Source organism: Microtus ochrogaster, chromosome 6 (assembly GCF_000317375.1).
Source record: "Microtus ochrogaster isolate Prairie Vole_2 chromosome 6, MicOch1.0, whole genome shotgun sequence".
Taxonomy (NCBI): Eukaryota; Metazoa; Chordata; class Mammalia; order Rodentia; family Cricetidae; genus Microtus; species Microtus ochrogaster.
Window position 1 is genome coordinate 60,049,224 of NC_022013.1, and position 13,951 is coordinate 60,063,174.

The window sequence follows — 13,951 nt, forward strand, 5'->3', positions numbered from 1 at the left end:
AGGTAATTTTGTGGGATTGACTCTAGGTAAATTTGACTGTTAGAACAAAGAATGAATGTTATCGTTCTAAGGCTTTCTGATGTGGGGGAATGAAGCAAGGTCACTCCACTGCCCCTGTAGAGGTTACACTGCTGAGGTGTTCTGGGAATGAATCCCATTTTGAAGGGAAGAATCATGACTTCACAAGGTTTCCACAGATATGACAATGGCTTTTCCAAAAGGCAAGTGTTCCCGCAGCTCTGCAAAACGGGTTGTTCCACGTGGACGTGGACATATACACTTCCTGTGGATCTGCCGATCGGTTGTCAGCTGTGCATTCACCGTGTGGTCTTGTGGGCTCCAACAGATTACACAACACCATGATGTCATCCTCGTAACACCAACTCAGATGCCATCAACCCTTTCCATAACATGTTCTCAGGAATATATTCACAAAGAGTAAAACCGGTCCTTCTTATGACCAGCAGAACCCCAAATCTGACCATGTGACTATGCTCTTTCTTGATTCCAGTTACAGCCACCCTATCACCCCGGCTGGCCACGAGCACCAACACACAGCCCACCCATCATCTCCAATGCTCCTCCTCTCATTCTTTGACCAGCCTTAGGTCCCAGAGTGATTAGCGGATCAAAGGTCTCCTCTGACCATTATTAGAAAAGGCCCACTTCTTCAACATGTCTTATCCCCAATTTAGTGAAAGCAACACATAACCCCCACCACCTTACTTATTTGTGACCCGACCAGGTTTGTGCTAACAAGACCACTCTGCTCACTGCTGTGCCCCAGTACAATGTGTGGCGGAAATGCATCAGGGGCTTAGAAGACATGGAGATGTTTCAGTAGTTGAGGGTAGGCCCATGTGTTAACAGAGGAAAGCAAAGCCTATGGACTAGAGGAAAATACAGCAGGACACCACAGATGGATATAGTCACTGGCAGAGCAGGCTGTCACCGCCCAGGACAAGAGCCGTAGACCCGGTCAGTTACACAGACACACTCATGCTTGAGGAATGCTTGGTCACCTCCCAGACTCGCAGACCTGTTCGTTTTTATCCGGCAAAGAAAGGCTCATCTTGACATCTGACTTCATTCTCCGCAGTAGGTATGGGTTAATGGTGTCTCTTAAGACACATGCACACTTATAAGCCGTTTTAACCTTTAACAAAAGAAAGAATAAGATATTAGCTTAAGGAATACATTTTCCTCTCCACTGACTCTATGTCTTAAAGTTAAAGAATGATCAACAGGTATATAAGTTCATCCATCTTAGGAAAGCCAAGTGAGTGCTACACGCTCTAGGGGTAACAGCTTTCAAAATAATTCCAGGAAAAAAAATTACCTCATTAACCAAAATGACACGTGAAAAAATTTAGTCTGCTCTATCTCCTCCCTATACTTACTCAGTCTGCTCTATCTCCCCCTATACTTACTCAGTCTGCTCTATCTCCTCCCTATACTTACTCAGTCTGCTCTATCTCCTCCCTATACTTACTCAGTCTGCTCTATCTCCTCCCTATACTTATTCAGTCTGCTCTATCTCCTCCCTATACTTACTCTGTCTGTTCTATCTCCTCCGCTATACTTGTTTTAATTATTACCATACTATTTAGTTAGGCCTGAATACAGATTTATTTGGTTACTGATGATCATCTAAGGGAAAAACTAGTTTCAAACAAATCCCTATTTATAATCTTGTATTCTCCAAAAGCTATAAAGGAACTGGCTTCGCAAGGGCAGAGATCAAAAGCCAAGGGTCGGGGGAGCCGGAGCAGTGGGAGCCACCAGTAATAAGGGGAGATTAGGCTTCAGGGAATAAGTCAAGAGGAGCCTTAGGATCCCAGAAATGGAAGGTCACTCTGGCCTACAATGGAGCATATGGCTCCATAATGGACATGGCCACATGAGAGGGTATTAACTGTACACAGAAAAACAAAGACCCGTAGCCCAGGAAGCCACACCCTCTGCAATTCACTTACAGGCAAGCAAAGGCTTCAATTAATTATTGATACTTTAAAAAGTTCTAAATAGGTTTAACTATTTAGCAAATTATCATTTCATAGACCAAGAAAAATTTCAAATTTAAAGGTAAGGAATTTAGTTTTAAGATATGTTTGAGCACAATAAACACAGACAAGTTCAAGTCAAACACACTAACATGTTAAAAATAGTGTTTGGAAAGACCTAAACACTCCTCACTCATGTCTGCATCGTGTGTGCACACCTGTCTTCATGCAGGTGCTGTGTGAATGAGATGAGTAATTATAAAACAGGCAGTACCTAGAATACCAAAAGGCCAAACTAAAGAATTCCGGTCTCAAGGCTGGATGTGACATCTCCTGTGGTTACAGTCCTCACTGGCTTATTCTAGATGTCCCTTACCATAGTCCCCTTGCTGTATGACACTGGATTCCTAGGGAGGCTTCTAGTCCCCAGCCACTGCCCATCATATTAGCCCCAGCTTGCCACATAATTACCTGTGGGCAGACTATCTTCACAGGATGCAACAGCATATGGGAAACATGGCCTTCAGCAAAAAGAACAAATAAAAGCAAAGTTCCTTTCACAAGACCTTGCTACCTGGAACTAAGAACGATGTGCTCAGCAATTTCCTCTTACCCAGTTTTGCTTTCTGTGAAGTCAACTGCTACCCAAAAATATTACATGAAAATTACAGAAGGAAACAGTTCACTACTTTAAACTGTGTGTTGTTGATGCAGTTTAGTAACATCTTGTACAGTTCTGCTCTGTTCAAGACACAAATCACTCCTCTGCCCAGCATCCCCACTATGTATGAATGCACCCCTCAGCCATCAGCAGTGAGTTCAGTTATCAGACTGCCTGTCCTGTACCATGGAGCTCGCAGAGAGGACTGGTAGTCTCCTCAATTCCCAGTATCCATCTGATGTCATAGACATATCTCCAGTACACAAGGAGGTAGTAGTACACACAAGCTCCTGAGACAGGATTTCAACAAGCACCATATGCCCTTGTTCTCGGGCTATCTTTCCACAAATTACTTGTTAATTCTCAAGCAGAAATCTGAACCAAACAACTTTACCAAGCGGTCCTCAGTAACAGGACAAAGCAATGGCCTCTCTACATAGTGAGAAAATGATGCTCCTGCCTACCACAAATGTGTAGCTTGAACACAATGTGGAAGCCACGGGAGACAAACCCAAGAGAAGGATATCATTTACAAGTAACAGGCCTAGAGCCTTCAAAACTATCAAGGTCACAACAGCAAAGATGCTTAGAACTGTTGCTCATTAAGAGTGAATGAAGAGGCAGAGATACTGGACACCACTGGCAGAATATGAAGCAAACAGGCTAGAAACAGAACACTGACCTGCCTCCTGATGGATGTTGTCACTGTGGGCATGTAAGTGGCTGCCATTGCTTTTAAAGGCTTCCTGAAGGGCTAGAGAGATGGCTCAGCACCTAACAGAGCACTGGCTGCCCTTCCATAAGACCCTGGTTTTTATGAGGCACCAAGTTATGAGACTGGGCATTTCCCTAACATCAATGACTTCGCTACAAAGCCTAAAGTTTGGGGACATGCCAAAGGTTACCTGTACTGGGGAAGCATTGGAATATCCCCCCATAGTGATGGGGACAGAGAACTGCTCCATAAACACAGGCAATGTGCCTAGCTTTCCTGGGAAGATGAAGTCGAAGAGTGACCACAGCTCTCGGAGATTATTCTGCATGGGTGAGCCAGACAAGATGATCCGATGAGGCGTGCGGAACTGGTTGGGGAAATGAGACATCCTTTTATGAAACTGACTTGGTAACAGATAAGCGACAACCAAGCCCAGAGCACTCCCAGGGAACAGTTACTCCGTGCATTTGTTTGTCCATTGTTCTGGTCTTTTCAAATTGTGGCATTTTGACCAATTTTCTAACTGCATATGGATGAAAATACTGCAAGAATTCTGTTTTATTGCTCAAGATGAACACCACTGACTAGAGTTGGGTGTGACTACATTCTAACAGTTGGGCCCTGAACAATGAAAATCACAAAGGACAGACATCGGGAACGTTCTACATTAAGAAAGAATTCAATAACTGTGTTCATAAAGCAAATACTCTATTCTAAAATTAAATACCACTGCCCATGCAAAATCTCCCCCGCTGTAAGCAGCCATACCTGTTTGCACGCAAGGGTGACTGCAGCATTTGGATTTCGAATTTTGTGTCCTTCATCTAGGATCACATAGTGCCAGTCGTGTCTGCTAATGTCATCTTGCATCAGTCGGATGTAGGAATAAGAGGTTATCAAAACTCCATGACAACGCACAATATCTCGGATCAACATCTCCTATAATAACAACATCAGAAGGGCAGATTTAAGTAAGAAGCCCCCCCCTCAAAAAAATCTAAAAAAAAAAAAAACTAAGCATGACCTACAATGACAATCTAAAGGTTAGATCTGGATTATCGTGAAACCACCTAAAGCATACTTACAAATACACATACAATCTAATAATACACATCAGTGCTTTGTATTGGGTTAACTGCAAAACAGTAAACATGTTGAAGTACAGCCCTCAAAGAAAGTAGTTTATAATAATGCGATCATTTACTGAATTGCTACTTTTCTAAATCATCCCTTGTGTCTGTCCCTGTTACATTTCAAAAACAAAGCTCTTGAAAAAATGATGACTTTATAAGAAAAACAAGAGAATGTCAAAGATATAAGATACATTGAATGGTATAAGGTGGGGGGGGATGTAAAGGCAATGATTTAAAGAATAATAGAAAAAAATCCAGGATGGGCTCCAAAAGCTATAGAGAAACCCTGTCTCGAGCCCCTATCCCAGAAAGAATAATAGGAAAAAAAAATTCCACACAAGTACGAGACCTGTTTCTGTGGGGAAAAACATCTCCAACCGTCAAGCAAAACCACGAAAAGGCCTTATTCCAGACGTATCTGCCGAGATGACTGAATCCTAGAACTACAGAACGAGAGAGAAATGTCTAGTGAGAACGCAAAGGAAGGCTTCCTTCTGAAGAAATAGTCCACATCAAGCCTCTTTTCTGAGACTACAAATGTCAGAAAGTGAAGAGAAATACAGATTTCTAGCAGAGAAAGGTCAAAACCTGGAGACCTGCCTGATCCAGGTTTCAGTCAGGCAAGGGTTGGGTAGTCTCACAGAAAGCTACTGGGCCAGAGGGGCCAGAGTGCTGCTCCCCACAGGGAGCATGGCCACACCAACTCCTGGAGCAACATGGAGTGACTGCCACGAACTCCCCTTCTACTAATGGACACTGGCTCGGATCCAGCCCGCAGCTGGTGAGGGGAAGGACGGCCCACTGCACAGCCAGTTACCTAGTGTCAGGCTGCACTGCAGAAAAGAACCAGGGAAGGAGCAGATGCCACACTTCCCAGCCTAACCTTAACCCCCTAACTCTGAGATCTTAGAGCTAATTCCTTCAGTCCCTCCACATCTATATTTCCGACCAAGACTCTAGGCAGGCAGTACCCCAGATCTGTCCCTGCTTCCCTTTAAGAGAGCAGGAACACCCCAAAGCCATTAGAGTAGAAAGAACATGGAGTAACAGCAATGGAATACCCCATGACTGACTCCTGTCCAGGGGGAAAGAAAACAATTACAGTTGCCTGGGGCTTGAAGTAAGAGCAGAAGTTAAACCACCACTCACATTATGCCACATTCATTGACTGTGCTTGACTAAACCCTGCAACTGCGGGTTCACTTGCTCATGGACCCTGGGACTTCCAACTGTTGCACAAGCTCACTATAGTCACCCCAGTCACCCCTAAAGTACCCAATCACAAAATGAGTTCTTGGAATCACTTGATATAGCTAGAAGCTTTATCACTGTTAAACTAACGAGACATTGAGCCTGCTAAATGTATGCCACCAGAGCAATGTGCAGCTTCTTGTGACTGCTTAAGAACTTCCGTGGGGGCGCTCTCCATGTTAGCTAGACAACAGCAGAATCCCTATCTCTACCATGTTGACAAAGATGGGTAATGATTATAAAGAATTAAGAAGATGCTTCACAGAACAAGAAGTTGTACAAAATGTTCACAATGAAAACATGATCTCTACTGGGTAACAATCCATTTATGACTATTGATGTTCACCTGATTCAATCTCGGAATTCTATAACTGCCTGGACTGGAGTTTCAATAATGGTGAATTGTTGAATATTATGGACGTCTCAATCCAAACACTTAAGACAAATCATCTCGGGCGGTTTCAAATTAAAAGCTTGTAAAATATGTAACCTCTCCTAGTTTTTGCAATTAATAGGGTACATCTGCAATTAGCCTGACTTACTCAATGTAGTGCTGTTGTCATTAAGAGATGTCTGAGGAAGTGCTGCCGTTATTATGGAGGCTCAGGAGACCAATCCCTCCTAGAGGGCAAACAGTGGACTGGTAGAAAACAACAGCCATAAATCACACTGTCAGGCAGCGGGGAGAACAGAGAAGCACAGGCACATGAAGGCCATTCACAGTAAACACGGCGGGCAGCTTCCCAGGCAGGATTTACTGCACCTGTAATTAATTAAAATTTCCTTCAAGCTAAATCTTTAATAAACAAGGATTTGTGCTGACAATGAAGAAAAAAGGGCTCCAGCAACATAATTTTACAGTATACCTCACAGAACAAACCAAGCGTCTATGGCTTCTTGTATCAGGTGCATACATCAACTCCAAAGTCAACAGGAAACGCAACACTTTGCTTTATAATCGTGTGCTTGGAACGGATGTGCAGTGTTCAGGATGCTTGACAGGGCACATGGCCACCCCCTTCTCATTCTGACTCTTTCTTCTCACTTTTACCTCTCCCTTTACACGGTCAATACTCTCACTGTGCGTGTGTGTGTGTCTGTCGTCTCATGGCCACAGTATGCACGTGGCAGTAAGGGACAACTCTCTGGAGCAGGTTTACTAAGGGACAACTCTCTGGAGCAGGTTTACTCCGTCCACCTGTGAAGCCCAGGGACCCTGCTCTGATTGTCAAGCCTGTGTGGAACATCTACCTAGTGAACGATCACAGTCATCTCTCTCTGCTTTCTCTGTTCCAGAACACCAGTCTTTTTAAAGACTACGAGTTGGCAGTTTCATCCGATGGCCAAGTACAGTTGAAATTTGCTTTTGAACCATCCCTAACCTTGAACTCTCCAAAAAGAACTGTAATGTTCTAATTCACTCTTTCCATTGAGGACAAGAGACAGTGGCCAAACATTTTTGATAAGAAAGGTATGAGCTTTTTGTCTAGAATGTATACTGAACAGTCTGCCGGGCCATCTTTTCTCAACTACCAAGATCAAAGCCTGTGATACGCTATGCTACTGTCAAAGAAAATAACTGAATAACTGATACCAGGGAACACACAGTGTTCTTCATGCATGTACATCAACCCAATAAACCTTCATAAAGTTATCAAAACTCCCATTCTACAAATCATCACCAGGCTCAGAGAAGTCAAGCACACCACCAGTTTCAAATTTCCACAACGCTGGGCATGCAACTCAAGCCCTGCTGTGGTACAGACCTAGTCCTCCCGGAACTTTAGGAGATGGGTGTTTGCTTTTGCTTTTGTTTTTTTCATTTCTAGGACTCCAGTGGCATGGGTTGATCAAAAGGAGACAAAACTCTGGCTTATCAAAAATGTCCACAAAATCACTAGACCCTACTGTCAGGAAAAGGTAGGAGACAGAGACAGAGACAGTTATTTCGGAATACAAGCAATCTCTCATTACAGTCTCCCAGCAAACTGCAAAGAAGCTCCTTAATCGTTAACTAAGCTTTTCAGCACAGTGCTAATGACACCACCACCCACTGTGCATTGTGGGATAAGTACCACAAACTGCCTCCTTTCATTAGCTTTCACGGATCTTCTTTCCCCAAGAAAAGAGTTGGTTTTCAAGGTTAATTAAAAACATCATAGTCTCTTTTTTCCTAAGACCTAACAATACAAAACACCTGGAATGCAGCATTTATAGTTGTTCTATAAATAAATATTTACCAACTCATAAATTTTTTTTTCTTCTAGAAGACAAGAGAACCATAAACTGTAATGAAAAGCAATGAAAAAAAAAAAAGTAACAGCCACGTGCATGCCTCTGAGTGTGGATAACACTCCCTTTGCAGGAAAACCTCAGCTTGAGGGGGGAAGGCAAGAATGTCACAAGTTCAAAGCCAGCCAAGGCTACAAAACAAGACATTATCTCAAAAAACACACACCACCATAAATGAAAACAGTGACAAAGCCACAACTACTGCAAGCCAGGGCCAACATTATCCGTTCTCAGGCTCTGCCCGCCAGCTAAGGGGCCCAAGTTTTTCCAGCAGGCTCACTATCAATTATGTTTCCAATACATGTGGTACACAAGAAGACTACTCTATATACAAGTTTGCAACAACATTGAGAGATGTCAAGAAAGAGTAAAATGAAGACAGAATGAGAAATTTTTCACATGAAGGCCAGGCAGTTAGCAGCGGAGAGTCTGACGAGAACAACTTCAACTGTTTCTATTTCATCCTGCTCCGGTCATTTCCTTCTCACCACAGCACTTGCTCTGTTCTAATTCTCTCAACTCAATCTGCTTTCTGCTTAGCTTTAGGAACCCCGGGCAAAGACAGGTGGCTGTAGTAAGTGACACTCCAACTCACCTTACCTGAGAGACCACATCACAGGTATTTCTGAGCTACTTCTATCAGAAATTCTGCTTTACCACAATCATGAGTGCATGGGAATTTGCAGGAAAAAGAAGAACACAGAGTAAAATTACAGAGGCCCAGCAGTTCTGTGGTTGCAGAGTGCCACTCGGTGAAGAGAAACTTCCGGGGCCCTCATGGCAGACACTGCAAGGCTGTGGGGCAGAGGAGGTCGCTCAGGATCTGAGCCCAGAGAATAGTGGGGCAAGAAGGTGGCTGCTTTTGGAGCCGGGAAGCAGGAAGTGAGTGGTGGCGGGTATTTTCCCAATTGCACGTGATTTGCCTCAGGTTTTTATCTTTGATATTTGTCCACGAGTTTTGTTTCTTAATAAACGGTAAAAGAAATCCCTTCAATGTCCAGTACATTGTGATGTAGGAGGACAAAGCAAGAAAACTAAACTATCTATATCTAAGAAAGTCTCAAAATAGCAGGCTGTTTCTCCTGCATCAGAAACATTTTAAAAGCATAATTACAGATGCATTTATCAATCAAGGTTAAATATTTATTATTCAGGATACATTGGGACCAGGGGGTATGTCAGATTTTGGTGTGTCTACATATGTGTTAAGGTACCTTGGAAACAGAACCCAGTCTAAACATAAAATTCATCACATCTCATACAGAACTTCTCCAGGTTGCCTGCTGGCAGTTATAATGCAATAATTTTGGTGTACCTTTATTTTCAGGTGACATGCGTCAGGTATGGACTCTTCCAGCTGTAGCTCCAGGGCTCCAAGAGTCACATCCTGGAGCATTTCGGTTTCAGACTGGGGATGCTCAATCTGTTTGTTACTTTTCAAACCCACCTTTCTCAAAGCTTAAAGAGGCTGTGACAAAAGTCCCTCCAGTCAGCTGCCATGCATAGCACCTGATCTGTGATCCTACGCACACGATCAGCCTTGTGGTCCCTGTCGGTGCCCAAGCATCACACCACTACTTAGACTATTAGAATAAGAAAGCTTTTGTTCAGATCTGTTTTATGACATGGGGCTTCTAGTCAATAATTAAATAAATTAAGATAAAAGAAGCATATGTAGACACATTTGGGAAATGTGTAGCTCAAAAGTAAAAGAGAAAAATGAAAAAAAAAAAAAAACCAAACCGTCAAGCACGGTACTGTTACCTTTTTGTGAGCATAGGAGCCCGTTTCATGCAGAATTGCCACTCTGAATGGAGGCCACCACGTGTGGAATTCTTTCACCCACTGGTGCATCACTGTCGTTGGGCAGACAATCATAGTGGGGCCCAGTCCCTCGAACCTGCATCCAGAAGCCCAAGAAAACACAACTGTGAAAGACAGTGGAGAAAGTGACCAATAAACAAAACCAAACACCGTGAGTGGTTCAAATAAGACAATAACCTGTAAAAATCTACTGATGTTTTCTTTAAGGAGAAAAGCTAACAAGGCTAGTATAATTCGAGTCTGCAGGAATCCGTTCATCCCTTAGCGGATGCAGGAATTAACAGCAGCAATGACACAGTGGAAGGCAATGTCTGTAGTAAAAGACACACAGAAAACATTTCCTCTCTCTTGCTAAGACAGCTAACATCTGTGGAATGCTTACAACAGTGTCAATTAGTGCATACTCAAAGGGCTTACTGAATAAGACAGAATATCAGATAACCAATAAAATTAAAATCATTAAAATTTTCAGTGTTTGAAAATTATTTAATAGCCTGGGAAAATGCTTATAAACTAAAAAACTTACAGATCACTGCAATCTCCTAACACCTGGGCAGTGGGAGGCAGGAGGAGGCATTGGTCGCCATGGTCTTCCTCTCTCCTGCCCTGCTTCCCTTAGCCTCACCAGGAGGAGTGTAACTCTGGTTCCCAGAGATTTATCTGATTGGGTCCTAAGCACCTACTGGGTACACCATGAAGTGGGAATCCCATTCATCCACAGCCCAACAACACAGCATGCCCTGAAACTCCCACAGGAGAGCTGCCTGTCTTAGGAAGGAAAAATGCACACTCCAGGTTAGTGCCATTTTTCTTGCTCCATCCTGTGTGTGTGTTTGGATGCTATTTGGTACTTAAGACTAAGCACAAGTCAAAATTCAACAGTGACATCTGCACATGCTACACCTCCCTCATGGCTTTCCAATGCAAAGGACAGAACTGTCACCCGTTCTTCAGGGCACCAAACCAGAAGTCTGTTTTGTTCCTTGATCAATCTTCTTGCTTCCCACCAGAGGAGACCTGTACAAATTCACACCCACTTTACCTCCTAAGTCTCTCCCGTCACCACCTTCTCCCCCGCAGAGTCACCATTCATTCCGGTTCAGCGACTATCATCTCATCCATGTTCTGAGAGTAAAATCTGGATGTCCAGGCCCTCCCTCAAGGTCTCCAATAGCTGCACATTGCTCTTGGAACAGCATCTACACCTTGGCCTGGCCATGAGTCCGTGCATATCCGGCTTCTGCCTAACCTGTCTTTTCCCAACACTGTTAGCACCTGACCCTGAACTCTGCCACCTGCAGTCCTCAGGCCCTGTGTAGCACACACTCTTCTAGACCTTCCCCCACCACCTTATACTTGCAGGAGCTGCCCTCTCTCTCCAGACAGGTCAATGAGCCTCCCTTGAGGCCCTCACGCTAACCCCGCTGTGATACACAGTGCTCCTTCTCAGCTCTTCAGAAGTCTGGACAATCTCTTCATGGTATGAGCTCAGGGCCTAGCCCACAGCATGGAAAGGATGAACATGACAACACATGAATTTAAAGACTGGAAGGAAATATAAGTGTGAAAGGCATTTAAGTTGGGAAGACACATAATTTTCATTCTCTTGTTACAGCTGAGGACATGATTCCTAAACTTAAAATGTTGAAAGTTTCAATGTGAGCCACACAGAACTTGAAATTTTAAAAATTATCTATGTAACTGAAAGAAAATGGGTCTAGTGGAAAAGTAAGATCCTGGCCAACTCTGACTACAAGCTCTCCCCCTGTACTCCAACATGACAGAAGGCTCTGCCCACTTACGAGTCCTTCACTGCCTGCTTTATGTGGTCACTGTCCCCTGACCCTCAGGGTGGGAACAGAGAATCCAGAAGTCATAACAAACTCAACCCTTCCCACCAAGCCATGCTGTCACCAAAGGCAGGGCCCAGACAGTTGTCTCTTACTCTCCTTGGGGAGAGCAGGGCTTTGCCCTGGCCCCTGCCCCTGGCCCCTTCCATGACAGTATTTCTTCTTAAAAGGATTAAATGTGCCGGCTTCTTCATATCCTCCAGTGAGAACAAAAAGGAGCTGCCATGGAGACATACTTGGCAAGGATTAGGAAACAGCCAATCAACAGCTATCTAAAGTAGTCTAAAAGAAAATCACCTTCAAGTAAGTGTGGTTGTGTGTGTATGTGTGTGCGTGCGTGCGTGCATGCACACTTTTTCAGGCTGTACGCATTTTTCTCTCCTTTATAATATACCTTCTATGAACTGCTATGCCGATGAAATATACACTCACTAAAACTACTATTTAATCCCAACTGATCTATTACCTGGCATTACAGTGTCCTTTAATTTCTATCATTCCCCCCTGTTAGAATAACAGAAGGTTCTCATGCAGAGTTGAAATCCCACAGCTGAGGCAGGCTATTCCCGGACCACAAACCCATTTGGCAATCAAACCCATTAACAGGCGAGTGAACCACTTTCCCAGCCTCAATACCAGCAAGATGATGTGAATTGGCTAAATGTACTAGAGTGATTAGCATCAATTACCAAACATACTATAGCTCCTTTCATCTTTGATTACCATTGATTACTTACTGAATTTAGGACAAGTCAATAGCTCCATGGTCACTTCAACCTATGAGTGGGAAGCCTACTGGTTATGGCCTAGAACTTACTGAGGATTACAAAATGTAATATTTGCCTTCCAAAGTTCATTAGCTGTTTTTGGACATTAACTCTTCATGAGAAATTAATTAAATGACAACCAAGTCAAGTATTAACTGAAATGTGAGAGGCAAATCATTTACATTTTTCCATTATAAAATTCAGGGGTCCCATCTCTATAATAATGGTCAACTAAAGCCAGTGTATCCACTGGGATCTGGAAACACAGCTGCCAGCACTCACTTATTCATTCATGTAATATGCTTCTTCCTCCTCTAAAAGCAGCTGTTTAACCTCTATCAAAACATAAATTAACAGAACAAACTGCATTTACTACAAGATTCTTGATATCACAGAGATTTGCAGTTTCACAGTGTTCACAGACCTTAAAATTAGGTCACTACTTCCAATGAGGACTCCAACATCATTTAAATTCTTGCAAGAATTTAAAAAAAAAAGGTACACAGTCAACAACAAGGCAATATCAGATTACAAAGACGTCCCTGTCGCTTTAAGGGCTATTTTTCTTTAAGACTCAAGTTCACCTAGTACAGAGACACTTTCTACCATGACTCCCCATGGAGCTCCTCAGTGCCCCCTCCTCAGTTGGTCCTGTGGTCTGGGTGATGTGCCACATTCTCAGAAGCCAGTTTTACCAATACTATTTTAATAAAGACAGCCCGGGCGCTGGTCCAATGCCACACTATTTCATTATGAAAAGAGAATGTGAGCATTGATAGTTAATTGATTGCAGCTGATGCTCATTACAAGCCCTGACTTCACTCCTCGTAGGACTGGCACCACTCAAGAGAACATGTTTTAATTTTTAGATCAAAACTACACTGCAGGGATGAGTTGAGGGTTCCCACGCCCGGGACGTTAAGACTCCACACAATAGGGCAGGAGGAAAAGAAAGAAATGGGGACAAGAGAAAACTGCAGAAGTCATATGAGGAGAGAGAGTCCTAGGAACATCAGGACATCCGAACTACCAGAACTCTCAAGGGTGGCAGAGAGCAAGCCTGACTGCACAGCGGAAGTAATCTTTAAATGAGAAATGACGGTCACAGAGGGAAAGCTTAGACACCCATTTCCAGCTGACTTTGGGGCTGGAATGTTTTCATATTTCCAGGCAAATCTATCCGACATCTAAAGAAGTGTTCTGATAGCTACAGGAATTTTTCTGCTTCAATACAACTTCCCTATAACAACAATATGGTGTTTGGTTTTTAAAATTCTTTTTAACACAAAGCCTCCTTCTACGGGGGGCTTTCAAAAGTATCTAGGGGTTGAGATGGCTCAGTGGTTAAAAGCACACACTGCTTTTACAGAGGACCTAAGTTCAGTTTCCAGCACCCACTGGCATGACTCACAATCTCCTATGGCTCCAGTTCCAGCAGACGCAACACCCTCTTCT

The 13,951-nt window shown here is 43.4% G+C and overlaps 1 protein-coding gene across 3 annotated transcripts in view; it reads right to left on the reverse strand.

The window, feature by feature from the left end:
- The window catches only part of Ercc6 (ERCC excision repair 6, chromatin remodeling factor), a 72,420-nt gene that overhangs the window by 20,620 nt on the left and 37,849 nt on the right, over positions 1–13,951 (reverse strand). For all 3 annotated transcript variants that reach the window (XM_026779732.1, XM_026779731.1, XM_005348643.3), the window contains 4 exons: positions 9,820–9,955; positions 4,148–4,318; positions 3,570–3,746; positions 1,040–1,156 (listed from right to left, as the gene is read on the reverse strand). In XM_026779732.1, the coding sequence (XP_026635533.1) occupies positions 1,040–1,156; positions 3,570–3,746; positions 4,148–4,318; positions 9,820–9,955 (601 nt within the window). The remainder of the gene's footprint in view (positions 1–1,039; positions 1,157–3,569; positions 3,747–4,147; positions 4,319–9,819; positions 9,956–13,951) is intronic.